General features: G+C 35.6%; 1 protein-coding gene across 1 annotated transcript; it reads right to left on the reverse strand.

Annotated features, from left to right (window-relative positions):
* Nucleotides 1–11,707: 11,707 nt before the first annotated feature.
* On the reverse strand, nt 11,708–12,926 carry LOC137748999 (transcription factor HEC2-like). The gene has a single exon (XM_068489180.1). The coding sequence runs from the start codon at nt 12,744–12,746 to the stop codon at nt 11,916–11,918; it is 831 nt and encodes a 276-aa protein (XP_068345281.1). The 5' UTR covers nt 12,747–12,926; the 3' UTR covers nt 11,708–11,915.
* Nucleotides 12,927–19,513: the final 6,587 nt, after the last annotated feature.

Below are 19,513 nucleotides of genomic sequence, written 5' to 3' on the forward strand. Positions count from 1 at the left end.
GAACCACTGACTTAGCTTAATTCTAATCCTTAATCGTTATTCTTTTCTATTAATCATGGATGGAAGATTCAAATTTTGGAATTTCTCTCAATATTTGGAACAAAAGAACCACGTACCGAGAGTTATGAATTAGCTGATGATTTGGTCGTTGTTCTAAGTATGTTTATATGAGCCATTCTCAGATGCAAACAATGGCAAAAATGATGCTAGAAGAAACACTAGCTGTTTATTCCTAGTTCTATGCCTTCTCCTAGCTCGCTAAAGGATTTTCTACGTGAAGGATCGACTTATTAGATAACAATAACTTCTTTATTGTTATCAATATGGCTTCCTCTAGAAAAATATTTGCATCCAACCCATAAGACCGCAATAATTAAGTCATTTAGTACTACGGTCTAGTGGTATTTCTCTTCATTTGCAAGCGAGAAGTCTTAGGTTTGATTCTCGTTAACTACGAATTTGAAACACATTATTGTTAGCCCATTTGTCAGGCTAAGCCCACCATGTACAAGAGCTCTTGTATGTGTTTATAAGGAGTTAGACTACTCCCTATTTTGCTAATTTGTTTAATGACGCAACCTCTTTATTTCTCAGTTTCTTTCTCTAGGTTTATATTGGCAAAAATGGACAGTTATCCAACTACTTATAAGTACATGCATGATCCATTCTTCCTCAACAAATTTCACTAAGTATTTACGCGCCTAATTCTCCATATTGGGTACACGTTTTGTAGCCAATCCCTTAAATTATGAGATGTTAGCTAGATTATAAGAGACCAGGTTGTTAGCACAATATTATTTTTAAGAAAGCAAAACTACAGAACCATTTAACTCTTTATCTAGTAATACGTCTCTTACCAGAATTTTGGAAAAATTAGAAAAAAAATTCGAACTCGAATCTCCCATAATGCTCGTTGATAAATGAAAAGGATAGTGCTATTTCACACTTTTTTTTACTTGTCACATACCCTTATTAATTTTTGTTCATTGATCTTTTTTCAATTCATTTGATCTAACGACCAAAAATTGAAAAGAGTGTGTAAGTGGCAAAAATGAATGTGTGGATAGCACCGGCAGCGCTAGGCAGCGCTAGGCGGCTAGTCATCTCCCCGATTAATACCTAGGCCTTTGAAAATTAGCAAAGGCACCTAGACCTACTGAGGTGCCCACTTAAACCGCCTAGGTTGCAACTCGTCTAGATAACTTTCATTTTGCATTTTATTTTTTCAATAAATTGTAAAGACTTGTTGAATACTTAAATAAACACACATTATATGTTTGTTCCTCATGTTTTCATTATATTCCAATACTTCACAATATATATATGTCATTATATTTTGTAGTTTGTGATAAAATTATATATATATATATATATATATATATATATATATTAAGCATAAACAACCACTTACTTACACAAAATATAATAAATTTACTTAAATCCGTCTAGTTCGCCTAGGTGCCCGCCTAAACCCTGCCTAGCCGCCTAGGCGCTAGGCTCTAGCCGCTGCTCGACTAGCGCCTAACGTCTTTTAGAACATAGCACCACCTGATAAAAATGTAAGACTTGAGAGGCTCTCTCCTTTGTCATTTTGCAATTTGGGAGGGACGATGAGTCGTCAACTTCTTTGGCAGCCTCCCCCTACCCGTCAACTTCAATTGGTGAACAAATATTGGAACAAAAATGGTTTAATTCAGCATCAGTTGGCCAAGATTTTGTCTGAGCCCGGGCTTGAACCGGGGACTATAGCGTGCGACAGTAGCGTGATAACTGACTACACCACCCAGACTTCACTTGCCAACTTTTTGGGTGTAGGAGTTTGGAGTCTTTGGACATACAAAAAGCTTGTTAAACATGCATCTCATTAGTCATTGCCACATTATTATCGGTAGTGTAATAAAGACTAATCATCATCTATCAATTGTCTATTATTTACTGTTCTTAGTATGTGTGTGTGTGTGTGTGTGTGTGTGTGTGTGTGTGTAGTTCATACGTGTATCATCTTCATGATCATGCGCAATTTTAATAACACTCAATTTATGGCATGTTTGTGTTGGAAATGTGCCCTAAAACCAATCATATGATGATACTTTACGGACATTTCACAAAGTTAAACTAATGTAGTTTAAATGTAAAGGGCAAAGATTATTGTTTGAGCCGTCTCATATAAATGTTATATGCTTAAACGATAAGTCCAAGGAATATGTGATTGGAAGAATGCGATCTAAAGAAGTTAGATTCATGAGACTATTCTTTCGTTGACACATCCTAAACGTTCCTGATCATAGGATTGTCAATTGGGCATTGACAGTCCGTTAAGATCAGTACGTGCTATGTCTTCTCTCAGGGAGAGTGACTAGTCTCGAGTCATTGGTGTGTGTGACATCAAGACAAGTACGTAGGTGCTCAATAGAGAATGAGTTCACTGAACACGATCAACGAAGAGTTCTGATATTCATGTCACATGAGAACTCATGGTTGGGATAATGCAAATTAGTCTTTTGACCTGAGGCATCACAGTTGTCTTGTGGTTAGGTCCTTAATCTTTGATTATGTCAAAGTCACTCCATCAGGAGGGTGTCCACGACATCGTTGGGGTTAAGCCACTTAGCCATGGAGGCAAGTGAATGCGCAACAAGGGATCTCTAACCTTCAAACTGTTTGAGGGAGAATACTCTATGATATGATTAAGAATCTTTGGCCAAAGTACGAATGAGATTTAGGAATGTGTTCCAAATCACATTCAAGGTAATCATATAAGCACAAGACTCACATTGGATAGTAGACATGAATAAACTATCAAACCAAACAATGTGGTCAAGAGTATTGTATTAGAGAAAGACCGTATTGCATTTGTAATCCTAAAACTGAATAGGTTCTCCACCTCTTCTGATTAGCTTGGGTAACCATGACATGCTGCTAGGCGTCAACCATGGTTTGTGGAAGCCCTAAAAGTGTATTATCACTAACGGGAGAATTGAAAGTAAGTTTCAATTCACAATCGATTTGAAAGAGTTTGAATCGCCCACTGCCTCGCTAAAAGGAACCTAATGGATCGTACACCGTGTAAGGTAGAGATTGAAGATTCAACGGAGATGAGTAAGAATAATTAAATGGTTTAATTATTTATGGCAAGGATTAATTAATATGTTAATTAATCAAACGAATAAGTTCATTAAAGACCTCGAGATAGTTTTGGACCTTAAGGCCCAATGGGCTTCGAACGTCAAGTCCAGTGACTTAAGTTGTATGACAACTTAATGAATAATGATTCACAAAGGCCCAAATAGCCCAATAAATCCCCTTAGGCCGGCCATTTAGAGGAGGGTAGTGAACTTGGCTTAATTGCAAGTTTGCCACTCCATTGTGAGGTGGTATAAAGACATCTTTATAGCCATTTCATCCTTAGGGTTTTCTTAGGAGTAAAGATGAGAATACAAACCTCCCTTTGCTCTCAAAGAGGCCGGCCAATCTAGAGGGGAAAAGCTAGCAATCTTACTTCCTCTAGGTCACTCATTTCTTCTACAATATGCCTTGGTGTGGAGACTTAGAGGTTCTCAATTTTGGGAACTTGGAGAAACCTTTTTCATCCATCCAAATCCATGGATCTAAGATGCAAGGAATGAAGGCCCTCTCTTTGGGTGATTAGCCTTTGCTTATGCAAAGAGGAATCTACAAAGGTATTGATTTCTCAACTCACTTTGTTTTGAGTTGAGTCTTGGTTCACCTATCTACTAGGCTTTGAAGTTCATGGGTTAAGTTTTGTTTTTGAGTGCATATAAACATGATTCCGCCTTTTAATTGTTAATTGCATGTTGTTGATGTTGCTCAAATGAACTTGTTTTTCACAAATCTTCCTTCAAGTGGTATCAAGAGCCTAAGTCTAGTAGTTGGTGAATCCTTTTAGGTTTTGTAGTTCATAGTTTGTGATTTGAATGTTGTAATTGTTACAAGCTTTATTCTTGCTTCTTTGAATGTAAATTTTGTTAGAAAATTTGCCATCTCAAATGTTGTAGATGTAGTTCATATGAGCATGAATTTTGGAGCTAAATTTTGGTGCCATGTTTTTGGGGAAATTCGGCCAAATCCAAAGGGTGGATTTTTGGGTTCTTGTTTGACTTGTTAAAAGTGTTTTAAAGTGACTTTTGGAACCCCTATATACCCTAGTATGGTTGTATGTTATTTCCCTTAAGTTTGAGTGGTTTTGGGATGTTTTTGGGTGAAGAATGTTCATGGAGCTCTTATGGGTTTTTCATGAATGTTCTTCATTGTTCTTGATATGTTCTTGCCAAGAACAAAAGGTTTGGTGTTTTGATTCAAAGTTTTGATTTATTTCATAAAGTTTTTGTTTTGAAATATTTCTTATGTTTAAATATATTAGATATTTATTTTGAAAAATTAAAGAAATTTTAGTGGGTAGGTGTGTAATGATTTATTCCATTTCACACACCCCACTTACAAAAACTTTGAAATTTTTTTTATTACTTTGCTTCAAAACCGGCCACCCTACTCAATTAGGGTCCTTGTGGGGCTTTTATGCAATTACATAAAGTTTTGATACTTTAGTGTATTTGTATTATGACCCAAAAGTTTACGTTTTTACGTAAAGGTCCAAAATCCCTAAAAGGACAAATTGTTTTGCTCCTTTAATGAAGTTTTAGCTTTTGTGGAAACTTTTGGGTTCTAGTTGTAATTACATGAAGTAGTGGACTTTTGTGTTTTTACAAAGTGACCCCAAAAGTTTAAGTTTTTGCAAAATAGCCCAAAAGTTGAGGTTAATTGCACTATGGCCCAAACAAGTTGAGGTCATAGCATTTTGGCCCAAATTAGGTAGAGAACAAAATTGTTTTGTCTCTTTAAATGAGAATTGGATTTTCATTTCATTTAGCTCCATTTAAATCAATTCTATGGATACAAAAACTAAATGAAAATGTTGCATTCAAGTTTAATTAGTTAAAGCGTTAATTAATTAAAGAAAGGGTGATTATGAACCTAAGCCTACTATAATTGAGCTATGTGAAGGGCCGTTTCAAATTTGTTTGAACCATGGGAATGTGTAGATTAAATTTTGGTTGTAATTTGATATGATCAATTGTTGTAAAAGAGCATAAGCTCTTCTTTACTTTAAAGTAATTTGATTTGATCAATTGTTGTAAAAGAGCATAAGCTCTTATTTACTTTGAAGTACTCCTTTCTTGTTTTATTCGATATGCATGAAATTGGAGTAGTTGGGTCCAACGCCCAATAAGACAACACGCCTTAATGTGATTAAACGCGTAACTAAAATCAATCACCATCCCTAGACCGAGATTCAACACTAGGCTCGTGTTGAATCGAATCAAAGGTTCATAGTCATCCGAAGGCCCTAAGGCAACTATATAGTCCATCAATGAATGCAAATCTTATGTTAGTAGTACCATATAGTCTTGCTTTAAAAACCGTTTTAAAAGCATAGTGGGAGTATTATATACTACTAAATCAATCATATGGACCAATAGTTGTAATAGGACCAAAATGTTTTAATTGGATTAAAATGTATATTTATGTGATGAGACCTAAAACCCTCAACCAAACCATTATTAAGTTGATAAGCGAGAGATGCTTTGAACATTTCTTCGTAGGCCTTCCACCATGGTGGGCTCCAATCGTTTGTGACTTGTACACCGGCTTCACCCTATCATGGGGGAGTACAAAGTGCATGCTTACACTCAGGAGGAGTCTATACGCATATGATGAGGTGAGTGTAGGCAACGAGGATGGCCAATATCATATCATTGTGAGGCTATTCTTGAACCCCTTCATGAACTAAGCATGGTGGGAATAACTTAACTAAGTGCAATGGCGCCGATATCATATCATTGTGAGACAACATTCTCTAGAGGCCAAATAAGATGGGTACTTGCAAGAGATGCAAATGAGTAAGCGTACTCTCTCATTATTATTAATGCTAGCCGATATCGTATCATCGTGAGGTGGGCTTGGTAATAGTGAGCCTCTCATACCCTACTAAGAGTTTCCTCCAAAACTCTCGAATTCCGATGAGGGATATGGAATTTGCCAAAAATAGTGGGTGGTGCTATTTGATTTAAAGACCCGAATCAAATGGCTTAAAATCAATCAATTTATATTCGTTATGTATTTGTTTACCAATATATTTGCAAACGCTATCCAAAACTTGACAAAGAAAAGCCGAATGCTTTAATTTCCGGACTTAGTTCTACAATCCCATAGATTGTCTTTAATGGCTTGTAGATGTAACTAAGTAGTCTCATCCTCACAATCTTCCTATTGATAATGTATCATTGGAAGAATATGTTAGATAAGTCTAACATGAGAAGGACAACACTTTTAGTGCCATGATTCTTCACTTACAAATTGTTGTATGAAGAAATGAGAGTGGCCTTGAGCAACTCTTGAAAGTTTGTAATTATGTTTAGAACATAATGGTTGGTTGACAAAAATAGTCCATCAACATGGACTTATGATGATTTTGAATCATTGAGTGTTGAAGTGTTAAACCACTTAACGAGACGGAAATTAGGCAAGGACTTTACCTTTGTGTCCCTATCCTAATGGTTCACTAAGTTTATTGTAAACTATATAGTGAACAATAACCACACACTCTCCAAATTGTTTGATGTGTATAACACAATTGAAATAAGTTTCAAGAGAGATAGTGGGAGTTTAGGGACCATGACTATTGTAGTCAAAGGAGAAGTCAAATGAAGAAGGCAAAATAACTCCAAGGGAACAAACTTTCTTTATGAAAGGATGGACATTGGAAGGGGTATTTGCAAGAAATGTCTTGCAAGTGTCAAGAACACACCTTTCGAAGGTGTTGTAAAATGTTCTTGAATAATTCAAAACAGTTGGTTCTTCTACTTGAATACATGATTCTGTATTAGCAACTATGTTTTACAATCGTTGTAAAAGTGTGGCTAATAAGAAGTAGAAGATTAATGAGAGAAGAGAAAGTACTTCACATTCGGAAAGTGAATAAAATATAGATCTCTGCGAAAGCGGATTGTACTTACTTCCTCATATGAACTACCAAAGAAATTGGAAAATACTAAAGATTGTCTTTACATTCCAATTTTAAGGAACTTAAATCCGTCACTATAGTAGAGATGGATAAATGTTTTGTTTGACAAAACATTGTTCTTTATTAATCAATAATTAGATTATTGTAATTTAATTGGTTGTCTCTATAGTAGAGATGATGTGGTAGTTTAACTGTTTAGAATACGATGATGCTTAAAACCCAAAAGGTTGCAAGGTAGTGACTAATCCCAACTGAGTTGTGATACCTCTAAAACATAAGTTACGAGTTGGTCATAGATGGATGCTTTGGATCGTTAGATCCGGATCCAATACCTTCTTGTTAAAATTGTATAGAGGCGAAATGTTCGAATCTTTATTCTTTTGGAAAGAAGAAAGAATCACAAAGTTGTTGAGGTTAATTCACTTAGATGTTAGTGGCACTTGTCCACAACATAATACTACTCATGTTGTATGACATTCACCGAAGATCACTCTCGGTTGGACTATAGTTTATTTTGAATAAACACAAGTCCGAATACTTTGCAAAAGGTTTCAAAGAATTCAAGAAATGTAAGTAGATGAGTAAGACGTCTAAAGTATTTACCTCCTTAGATTTGATCCAAGGAAAAAGTAACACTTTAGATTAATTTCCTTGAAAAAAATATCAAGGAAAGTAGCATCGTAAGATAATGAATTTCTCCATTAGGAGAAGAATGAACATGAATAAGATTTAGTTCGTTGGACATTATCAATTACCCGTATATATATGATATATACTTCTAAGACAACCTAGTTCCTATACCACAAGCTCCAAGGTAGTCCAGAAGGATTTATAAACCGTCTCAGTTGAATGGTTTGAACTTTATGACTATGTCATAGAGTTGCACCTCTTAATTCGAAAGAAATAAGAATGAAAATCCTTATGACTACATTGAGTGTATATACGATATATACTCAAGGAAATGGTAAAGTACCATTTGAATCGAAATAATGAAACCTTAATAGCTAATCGGTAGCTTAAGGTGACTACACTCAAAGAAAATGGTTGACTTTGAAGAAACCGTCTTTGACATAGTCTTAGTTTCAATTAATTCGAAGATTGCTAGAAACAACTAAATGGTGATTTAATGTTTGGACATAATATGGGTTTCCGAAACCATTATTAAGATAGTCTTGATAATATATGTCTAAAACTATAAATCACAAGACAGGTTGGTTGTAGAGATCCATCCATCATGGATCTTAGCAAGCTAGTGGGAGCTATAAGCGTCTTATGAGAAAAGATCAATTGTTTGATTTCTCATAAAGATGTAAATGAATCTTTTGTTTACTAGGTTTACAAAAGATTAGTGGGAGTTAATCGTATTCCCAAATTTAAATATATATATGATATATTAATTTTTGGAAATGAAAAGAGTACTTCTTCGTTAAAGTTATTCTATAACGATAGAATGTATATGGGAGATATGGTCTATATAATGGAATGGAAATCTATAATGATATATTTCAAGATATAATTGGATTATATCAATCCCTAAAATAGACAAGAGATGCTAGGAAGTTTCTCATTTGATGATAAACTTCAATTAGAATGACAATTCTAGTGAGACTAGGAAGTTGTTCTTCTCAAAGGGAATGTACCCTTTGACTCCCAAAGAAATAATGCGTAAATAGAATCCTTTATGCATAAGCAGAAAGGTGATTTATGTATTTCATATTGTATGAAAAACATTGATATAAGATGTACCTAGAAAGGTACAAGACAATATCAGTGCAAGCCCAGGATCAGAACCATGGCAACTGTCAAGTGAGTCCTTAAGTATTTGAGAAATACTAAAGGATATATTACTCAATAATTGAGAAAGAATTAGAGTAACGTAATGGAAGCGTAAATGTATTAGATTATGAATCTAATCCATCATTGGATATTTCTTCATTATGAATGAAGAGATAAACAGATATCTCTTTATTATGACTAAAAAGATATATGGATGGAAACATTAAAGTAATGACTTTAGTGTGTTCCATTATGATTGCAAAATATATTGCCATATAGAAGTTCACAACAATGTTGTTTGGATGGGAAAGTTCATTTATGAACTCTCTATTCGGTTCCAACCAGAAAGTGTATGACACTAATGGGGCGATAGCTCAAGCCAGGGAATCAAGGTCTTATCAAGGTCCGAACTCAAATGAGAGACTGAACCACATGATTAGGAATCATGAATAATGGTGACGTCGTTATTCTCAAGGTTGCTTCTATGGATAACATATAGATATCCATCTTGTTTAGGCCTACTACTCAGCCATTAATGAAATGAATTACAGAAGAGGTATCATCACTGATAACCAAGCTGATTGGCTCTAGTGCAAGTGGGAGATTGTTGGAAATGTGCCCTAAAACCAATCATATGATGATACTTTACGGACATTTCACAAAGTTAAACTAATGTAGTTTAAATGTAAAGGGCAAAGATTATTGTTTGAGCCGTCTCATATAAATGTTATATGCTTAAACGATAAGTCCAAGGAATATGTGATTGGAAGAATGCGATCTAAAGAAGTTAGATTCATGAGACCATTCTTTCGTTGACACATCCTAAACGTTCCTGATCATAGGATTGTCAATTGGGCATTGACAGTCCGTTAAGATCAGTACGTGCTATGTCTTCTCTCAGGGAGAGTGACTAGTCTCGAGTCATTGGTGTGTGTGACATCAAGACAAGTACGTAGGTGCTCAATAGAGAATGAGTTCACTGAACACGATCAACGAAGAGTTCTGATATTCATGTCACATGAGAACTCATGGTTGGGATAATGCAAATTAGTCTTTTGACCTGAGGCATCACAGTTGTCTTGTGGTTAGGTCCTTAATCTTTGATTATGTCAAAGTCACTCCATCAGGAGGGTGTCCACGACATCGTTGGGGTTAAGCCACTTAGCCATGGAGGCAAGTGAATGCGCAACAAGGGATCTCTAACCTTCAAACTGTTTGAGGGAGAATACTCTATGATATGATTAAGAATCTTTGGCCAAAGTACGAATGAGATTTAGGAATGTGTTCCAAATCACATTCAAGGTAATCATATAAGCACAAGACTCACATTGGATAGTAGACATGAATAAACTATCAAACCAAACAATGTGGTCAAGAGTATTGTATTAGAGAAAGACCGTATTGCATTTGTAATCCTAAAACTGAATAGGTTCTCCACCTCTTCTGATTAGCTTGGGTAACCATGACATGCTGCTAGGCGTCAACCATGGTTTGTGGAAGCCCTAAAAGTGTATTATCACTAACGGGAGAATTGAAAGTAAGTTTCAATTCACAATCGATTTGAAAGAGTTTGAATCGCCCACTGCCTCGCTAAAAGGAATCTAATGGATCGTACACCGTGTAAGGTAGAGATTGAAGATTCAACGGAGATGAGTAAGAATAATTAAATGGTTTAATTATTTATGGCAAGGATTAATTAATATGTTAATTAATCAAACGAATAAGTTCATTAAAGACCTCGAGATAGTTTTGGACCTTAAGGCCCAATGGGCTTCGAACGTCAAGTCCAGTGACTTAAGTTGTATGACAACTTAATGAATAATGATTCACAAAGGCCCAAATAGCCCAATAAATCCCCTTAGGCCGGCCATTTAGAGGAGGGTAGTGAACTTGGCTTAATTGCAAGTTTGCCACTCCATTGTGAGGTGGTATAAAGACATCTTTATAGCCATTTCATCCTTAGGGTTTTCTTAGGAGTAAAGATGAGAATACAAACCTCCCTTTGCTCTCAAAGAGGCCGGCCAATCTAGAGGGGAAAAGCTAGCAATCTTACTTCCTCTAGGTCACTCATTTCTTCTACAATATGCCTTGGTGTGGAGACTTAGAGGTTCTCAATTTTGGGAACTTGGAGAAACCTTTTTCATCCATCCAAATCCATGGATCTAAGATGCAAGGAATGAAGGCCCTCTCTTTGGGTGATTAGCCTTTGCTTATGCAAAGAGGAATCTACAAAGGTATTGATTTCTCAACTCACTTTGTTTTGAGTTGAGTCTTGGTTCACCTATCTACTAGGCTTTGAAGTTCATGGGTTAAGTTTTGTTTTTGAGTGCATATAAACATGATTCCGCCTTTTAATTGTTAATTGCATGTTGTTGATGTTGCTCAAATGAACTTGTTTTTCACAAATCTTCCTTCAGTTTGCATGTTTACTACTTACCCAGAGTCACAGAAGCCAAGAATCAAAATGAGAACGAATGAGTATGACATAATCAACACAACTTTTGGCAGCTAATTACTACTACTGCAGGAAACGGACTTTCGAAGGGTTCTTATTAAATCTGATTCGCAAGAGGTGGTCTCTCTCCTCAAGAGTTGTGGGGACGTTTAGGGCAACATCGGGAATGTTAGTCATATAAACATTTTACTGGTGTAGATTGGTATGGAGGAGGTCTCCTTTCGATGTAGTCAAGGGAAAACGTCATGCACTTGTCGGTTTGAGTTTCGGGAACAAGGAAGAAATATTTGGGAAGATGCTTCTTCGTTTTGGTTGATTCCGCGGCTGAAAAACGATCTTGGAGATGATTAGTTTGTGGTTGTTTGTTATGGATTAACTTTTGGAGCAACATTATTTTTATTTTTTCATTTTATTAACATATCTTTGCACTTGAACTTGCTGGGACATTGGGTGATCATGTAAATCCTGTTCTGCATGGATTAATGCAACCCCTAAAAGCATGCATACATCCAAGTTTCCTTTAAAAATAACATCAAGAATCATCAACAAGTAACAACTACTTTACATTCCCCCCTCAGAAACATTCTCTCAAACGTACACAACGATTAGTACATGATATTTCAAATCTCAACAAGTCTCTGATCATCTAAGCATCTGCATAGAACCCACCAACTGAGAAGGCCTCCGAAAACTAAAGTAATTCACATTACCCAACTGATTGCCACTCCCTTGGAATCCAACGCCGTCCGGTCTATCAGCCCCAGCTCTCTCCAAAGTCTGCACTTGCTTCTTCAAAAACTTCACATAATGTATGGCCTCATCCAACATAGAAGCAGTGTCCATTTTAATCCCACCAGGAACAAGTCTTTGCAGGATTCTGATCTTCTCACTTATCCTTTCCCTCCGGTGCCTCGCCGCCACGCTCTGTGGGTCTTTCGAAATCTTCACGTTCCTCCTCTTCGGCGGCTTCACCGCCTCCGGGTCTATCTGAATGGGCTGCATTGCTGCTATCCTGAATATCATCTCCCTCATTGCAGCCATAGAGTTTCTCTTCTCGTATGGAGAAGTACTGGGTGGGACTGATAGTCCTGTAGGACTAATACCAGAAGGCTTTATTAGTCTTGGGGTTAAGGGTTCTTGGATTGGGTTTACCATGAAGGAAACAGAGGAGGGTAATGCAGGATTTAGCAATGTGGGTTGTTGAGGAACTGCATTTGGATTTGGGTTATGGAACATGGGTAGTGGAGAAATGGATTCAAGATTATTGGGGTTTGGATTTGAAACCCAATTAAAATCTATCTCTGGAAATGTGCGATTATTGTTGTTAGGGTAAGAGTCATTGCAGAAGTGATCAGGAGAGTGATGCCGTTTTTGTATTTGCATCATCATTGTCATCATGTCCATGTGATGATGATGATGATCACCTCCTACTGCTGATGACGATGATAATGATTTGAGCATGTCAACATCCATGGCTTCTCAGACGCGAGAGAGAGAGAGAGAGAGAGAAAGAGAGAGAGAGAGCAGGCTGGAAATAATGTGATAAACAGAGGAGGCAGAGGTATGGGGGGAGGTGATAAGTGAGGAAGAAGGGACTTTGTTTAGGGTTAGATTGGTGCTGTGACAGGGATAAGGAGGATGGACAAAAGTTGAAAGTAAGTGAATAAAGTAGTGGAAGTGAGAATTGATTTAAATACTGAGAAAAAAACCAATTTAAAGAAAGAAAAACTAACAAAAGTGTATGAAAACTTTGAATTTTAACGATAAGAACAAAATAAAGAGTAAAGTAAATAGTACTAAGATTAATTTTTTAATATAAAAATATAATTTTTCGTTAAAATAAATAGTACCGTTTGCTTTTCGTTAAAATTTCATTTAAAGAATCCAGCAGGCTTCATTGTAAGTGGGGAAGTACTTTATATAGCAAGTTCTAAGTGACCATTATTTTAAGCATCTCTGGAAACCTATAGAAAAATCTAAAAAAAATAATAATTTATGAAATGCATCTGATAGAGACTGCCTACCATTTTATGAAATGAGGCAGATTCTCTGCCCTTTCATTTTTTGTGTTCTCTTATTTTGTTTTGTGTGATCACGATTAAATCACGTTAATATTTTATATTATTTTTTTATAGAGATAATAAGACAAAAATAAATAGTAATATAAAATATTAACGTTGTTTAACCGTGATCACACAAACAGGAGGACACGGAAAGTAAAAGGGCAGAGAATCTGTCTCCTTTATGAAATGCATCTGATAGAGACTGCCCACCATGAAGGGAAAGATTTATATAAAATAGATTCACTGTTGCGTAAAGTTTTAATTTAATAATACATTGTCATGTTTAATTTGTTTACATATCAATATATTATTAAACTAAAGTGTCACAATAACGAACATTTTTAGTTCTGAACAAAAACAAATGGTCAAAGATCCCAAGTGTAGTAGTATTCTCATCAGGAAAATGATCCTCGGATCCTTTTCTTAGGAATTGTAGGAATTTCGCAATTGTGATCATTTATCATACATTATATAGTTAATTTTTATTATGTATTATTTATATTTAATTTTATATTTTAAATTTTAAATAATTTTTTATTTCATAATATATAATGAACGATCACAATCACGGAATCTTTACCATCCATAAGAATCTTTTTTCCTTCTCAACAGTTTGAAATTAATCTCCACTAAGTTGATGGGACTTTTTCGATGGGATGGTTGAAGAATGGTGCATGAACTTAGGAACTGTTGTACGATCTCTTTGACTTGAAGATTTTTGCTTTGCCTAAAAAATTTCACTTTGTGGAAAACAAAAAAGATCAATTAGGAACCCACGGTCACATGAAATGTGTCAGACAATAACATATAGCATAACCCATCTTCTTAGAGTTCGACAATAGAAATCGCAATTGAACACTTTCTCCTCTTATTCGTTCAATTTTTAACTGTTAATACATAATTGACTGGTTAAGAGCACAAAAAGATAAGTTTATGTACATGTATTAAGTATGATTCATCTATAACAAAGATTGAGTCATTTTATATATGCAACCAGATGATGAGATAGAAACACACTATTGTGTACAATAATACTCAAAAATCTATTTTCTCAAACATGTTGGTTATAACAGTTTCAAATTTTAATGTCATAAGAAGATAAAGTTAAGTATGTTGTTATATACAGCGGATAATACTCAATAATCTCTTTGCACACAGAGTTTAGCTATATCTGTTTTAACGTCGTAACCATTCGAGTGTGACTGTCACGGGATAAGTCCCGGCGTTGGAAATACTCCGGTGGGTGGAGTCACCCGTCAGTGGCTTGCTCATGATCCATGGTGATTGTATTTATCCTGGTGTGCAGTGTGCACTACTGTTTGGTAGTCTCTCTCTCACTCTCCTCTCACTGCTTTTCTTGGCACGCTTTCCAAGGTGGGTTAGAAGCCTGACGGTGATGCTGATTGCTTCTTTACCCTCATTTTTCTCTCTGTCTTCCTTGCTAACTAATAGTAACAAACTTTAAACTCTGCGATCCCTTTTCATTTCCATGGACGTGGTAACTAATTAACATTAGTAAACTTGACGTCGACATAAAAGGAATGCTAGGCAGAAGATAGAGATGCCTGAGTCGGGAAAAGGATTCTCTACGGATCCATTTTGGATGAATCTTAAGAATCTCCACATTGTAGTCGTTTATCGTATATCGTGCGATCAGTTTTCGTCAGATACTATTTATACTTAATTTTAAATAAAAAATTAAATTATTTATGACCGTACGATACACGATAAATGATTAAGATGGAATCTCCACAAAATAAATCCGGCACAAAATAGATCCGGATAGAATCCAATTCCCTTGAGTCCTGACTGAAAAAATCAACACAATACATCAGCCAAAAAGTAAAAAGACAATTTTGCGTTCTGTAATTGAAAAATCCAAAAATAATTTTACATATCAAATATCATATAATCTTATTAAACTTTTTCTCAAATACAAATTCTACTATACTTCGATGTATCATATACATCAGTAGAAAATCTCACTCCTCATACAATCAGATACCCTTTAGAGTTAGATAGGTGAATTGAAATGATTTTCGTAATTATTATATATTATATAATATTTTTCAATTGTAATAGTGTAGGTTTTCTACTTAAATAACTCTATATATATTATAATATGTTTCACCCATCAATACAAGAGGTAATATTTTCACACAACAATACAACGAGTCATATTACAATAGCCTACACAATATGCGCGTGTGATTAAAAAGACAAAAAGGGTTTAGGAGATGGAAGGAAGTTCGAAGAGACAATAGGAATTGAAAGTTATGTTTTGATCATAAGTGGGCGAAGAATACAAAAATAAAATCAACAAAATTTGGTTTATGCGAAATTACATTACAAATTATGATTTTATTTTGTGATAAAAGACCAAATTGTCTCTCTACCATTTTTTGGATGAAATAAATAATTTTATTAATATGTAGAAATCATACACTAATTACAATTGAAAATATATACCCTACAATATATATAATAATTATGGATTAATTTCCTTTAGTCTAACAGATCTCAAGAAGCGCTATTGTTGTTGCAAACGTTCACATTATGTTGATATCGTCCCAAGCTATTATTATCCATAATATCAGTAACTAGTATCATATAATCTTGAAATGACATAAATAAAGTACATTACAATAATCGATTTGCTACGGTAATAGTGTTAAAGTAAAAATTGAACATTGAGAAGTAGAAATTAACTGAACAATTTTGAATGGTTTAAATCAAATCAACTGTTATCAACTGCAAAGAATCTTGAGCAAAGATAATAAAAATTGCTGAGAAAGTGTTCCCAATTTTTCTGTACAAGCTAAAGAAGCTATCACACTCTCTGTCTCTGTGATATCCTTAGCAGCCTGTACCTAACAAAGAAAGTATAAAACTTGCACCTCAAACGCACAAGCCAAAAGCAACTGTAGAAGTGCTTCCTTTCAGATTGTCTTGCCTTAACTTGTCACGTTAACATTATTGCTCAAGAAACCTTTTTCATACTTGTTGATGAAATTTGAAAGTAACAGAAGACATTGAATTCCGTATTTGTTGAAATTTAGTCAGTGAGAGAGGAATCTTGGTGACGGTGAATGCAAAGGCCCTCTCAAAAATTCAACTTCAAAAACAAGTACAAATTTCCACATTTGCTTCTTTTATGCAGTTTTGGTGAATTGGCAGAGTCAACCCTGCATTGCATATTTAAGGGTGACTTAAACCCTAACCTTGCTTGGGATTGGTTATTGATACTTTGATGGGTATGGCCACGGCCTAGAGTAATAGTTCAATGTCCTTCCACTAACCTTGACTTAATTAGCCTATAATATCTTTCAATTACATGCATTAGGGGTCATTAATTTCATTTGTTTTCCTCCACACCCTAATGATTCTGCACAACTTAGAGTTGGGGAATTATGCTGGAAACTGTAACAACAATTAAGTAGAAGAAAAGGATTCGAATCTATGTAGAAAAACATTGACATCGGTTTCTGAATCCTTGGAAATAGAGGATTTCAATGAAACAGATATATTGTCATCGTAGCATCCTGCGCTACAAAATATTTGTAAGTTTTCATTCAGACGGTACTATATTATTAGTGCAAGAGTCCATAATAATGATTTGCTCCTGCCATATAAGTTGTTTAAAAAATTAAACAAAAAAAACAAAAAAGTCGACTAAACTGAGCGCAAATGGTCGATTTGGTAAGGTTTTGACCAAAGAAAAGGCCACGATCTCTCACAACCGAACTGAACTAGTTTGGACATAATTGATCCGTAATTTCAAAGTTAAATAGCTCAACTGAGCCGAGACTGCGTGATGAACACTCGCACAAGACAAAATGGAAATGCTAATAATTCATTCTAAGTTGGGAGTCGGGAGGAGGGCCAGTCCAGAGATTTAGGAAGACATGTGTGAGACTCAAACAGAGATCCTTACATAATCTAGAATTTTGGTTGCTATATTTTATTTTATATTTGTTTTATATCTTATTGTGTATAAATTGATATAGCACAAAATAAAATAAATACAAATAAAGCATGGTATGATGGTTATGTACTTATCTGCTTCCCTTATGTTTTTGAGTTCAAAACTCCTTATTTTTTAATACAAAACGCATGGTGTGGTGGCTAACATTCGGGAGTCGTCTATACCATGCATGTGTACGGGTTAGTTGTTGGTTCATCGAGTTTCTGCTATATATGTTTGCATTTGCACAGAGGGGATCGAGAGAATGGACCACATTTCTGTTGAAAATAAATCATGCTAATCTGTAGCTATAATGGACTCTATATGGAACATTGGCTACAGTACCTGTCTGTCTCAATCTCATCTTTGTAAAGTCATGGTGCTGATATGCATGAAAGCAGTAAAATATTATTGTCTATGTATAAAGACACTATACAAATACTAAAACTCTTTTTTGGTCACTGTTCATTAACAGTTTAAGGGCGGAAATGCCCTAGGTTTCATTTTAGTTGTACTGTTGCCTACCTTATATAGTGAATTGTCGGTTTTGCCCATGATAGCCACACGTTGTTCATCGTTTATCTCGATGCTTCAATTCCGTCTTCTTCACTTTACCTTTCAATTTGGTTTTGTCCCCCACGAATCTTTGCTTTTGTCCATCTTCATCTCGCTCTCTTCCTCTCAAATCATGTGCTCTGTTTTTTGGCAAAATTATCACGAGTAAATTTGGTATTCATTTATTTGGAGATTATGTTTCTAGTTTCCGTTTTCAAAATAGTCTTGCATATGTGTAAATATTTGACTAAAAAAAATGAAAAGTCAACATTCAGTCTTTAGCTACTAATTTTCTTTAACTGGGGTCTTATTGGTTTTCAAACTTTTATCAAAGTGTCTAATGTATTAATGAATTTACATATCAGTTACATAATTTTTTAAAATAAACATTGGTAATTGATTTAGGGTTTTAATACTCACACATTCATTAATCTCCTAATTGATATTCAATTTAAAACATTTCCAAAATTAAAAAATAAAATAAAATAAGTTTGTACTCATTAATTTTAAAAAGAAAATTACATTATTGTCCCTCAGTACTACGGTCTGGTGGTATTCTTCTTCACTTGTAAGCGAGAGGTCTTAAGTTCGAATCCGAAACCAAATTAGATTGTCAATTGTGTGGCTTAACTACACTCCTCCCTCCCTTTAATGTAAAATATATCGTTGTACTAAAAAAAAAAACAATTACATTACCCAAATTATAAGACTATAGTTTGGACAGAGAACAATGATTTGATTTATCTCATAAGGAGACAAAATTTATCGATGTGGTAAGTGATATTATGGTTTTTTTTTTTTTTTTTTTTACTTTTCCATTTATAATTTTACCCCTCTATAATTGAAAGATGAGTCTTTATCTCCTTATTTGTATTGTTTCTTTCTCTTTCCTTCTATTTCTTTTTCGTCTTTTTTTCTCTCTTCTCTCATTCTCACTCGTGTCTTTCTCTTTCTTCCCCTTTTCTTCCTCCTTCTTCGTCCTTTCTGTCTCTATCTTTCTCTCTCTCCCTCCCTTCCCTCCTCCTACCTTATCTTTCTCCTCCTCCTTCACCTTTCTCTCTCCTATTTTTCCTTCATACCTCTTTGTCACATCCCGACCCGGACTCCACCATATCCCGAGCACCATTTTACCGTAGCACAATATTGTCCGCTTTAGGCCCCGACCACGCCCTCACAGTTTTGTTTATGGGAACTCACGAGCAACTTCCCAAAGGGTCACCCATCCTGGAATTGCTCTAGCCCAAACTCGCTTAACTTCGGAGTTCCTATGAAACCTGAAACCAGTGAGCTCCCAAAAGGCCTCGTGCTAGGTAGAGATGGGAACATACATATAAGGCTCACATAATCCACTCCCCTGGGCAATGTGGGATGCTACAATTCACCCCCCTTAGGGGCCCGACGTCCTAGTCGACACACTTTAGGCCAGGGATTGGCTTTGATACTAAATTGTCACATCTCGACCCAGGCTCCACCACATCCCGGGCACGACTTCACCGTAGCACGATATTGTCCGCTTTGGGCCCGGACCACGCCCTCACAGTTTTGTTTCTAGGAACTCACGAGCAACTTCTCAAGGAGTCACCCATCCTGGGATTGCTCTAGCCCAAACTCGCTTAACTTCGGAGTTCCTACGGAACCCGAAGCCAGTGAACTCCCAA

The sequence above is a fragment of the Pyrus communis genome, chromosome 10 (assembly GCF_963583255.1).
Source record: "Pyrus communis chromosome 10, drPyrComm1.1, whole genome shotgun sequence".
NCBI lineage: Eukaryota > Viridiplantae > Streptophyta > Magnoliopsida > Rosales > Rosaceae > Pyrus > Pyrus communis.

Coding starts and splice junctions, on each gene's coding strand:
- LOC137748999 (XM_068489180.1), bottom strand. CDS start 12,746: ATGGATGTTGACATGCTCAAATCATTATCATCGTCATCAGCAGTAGGA.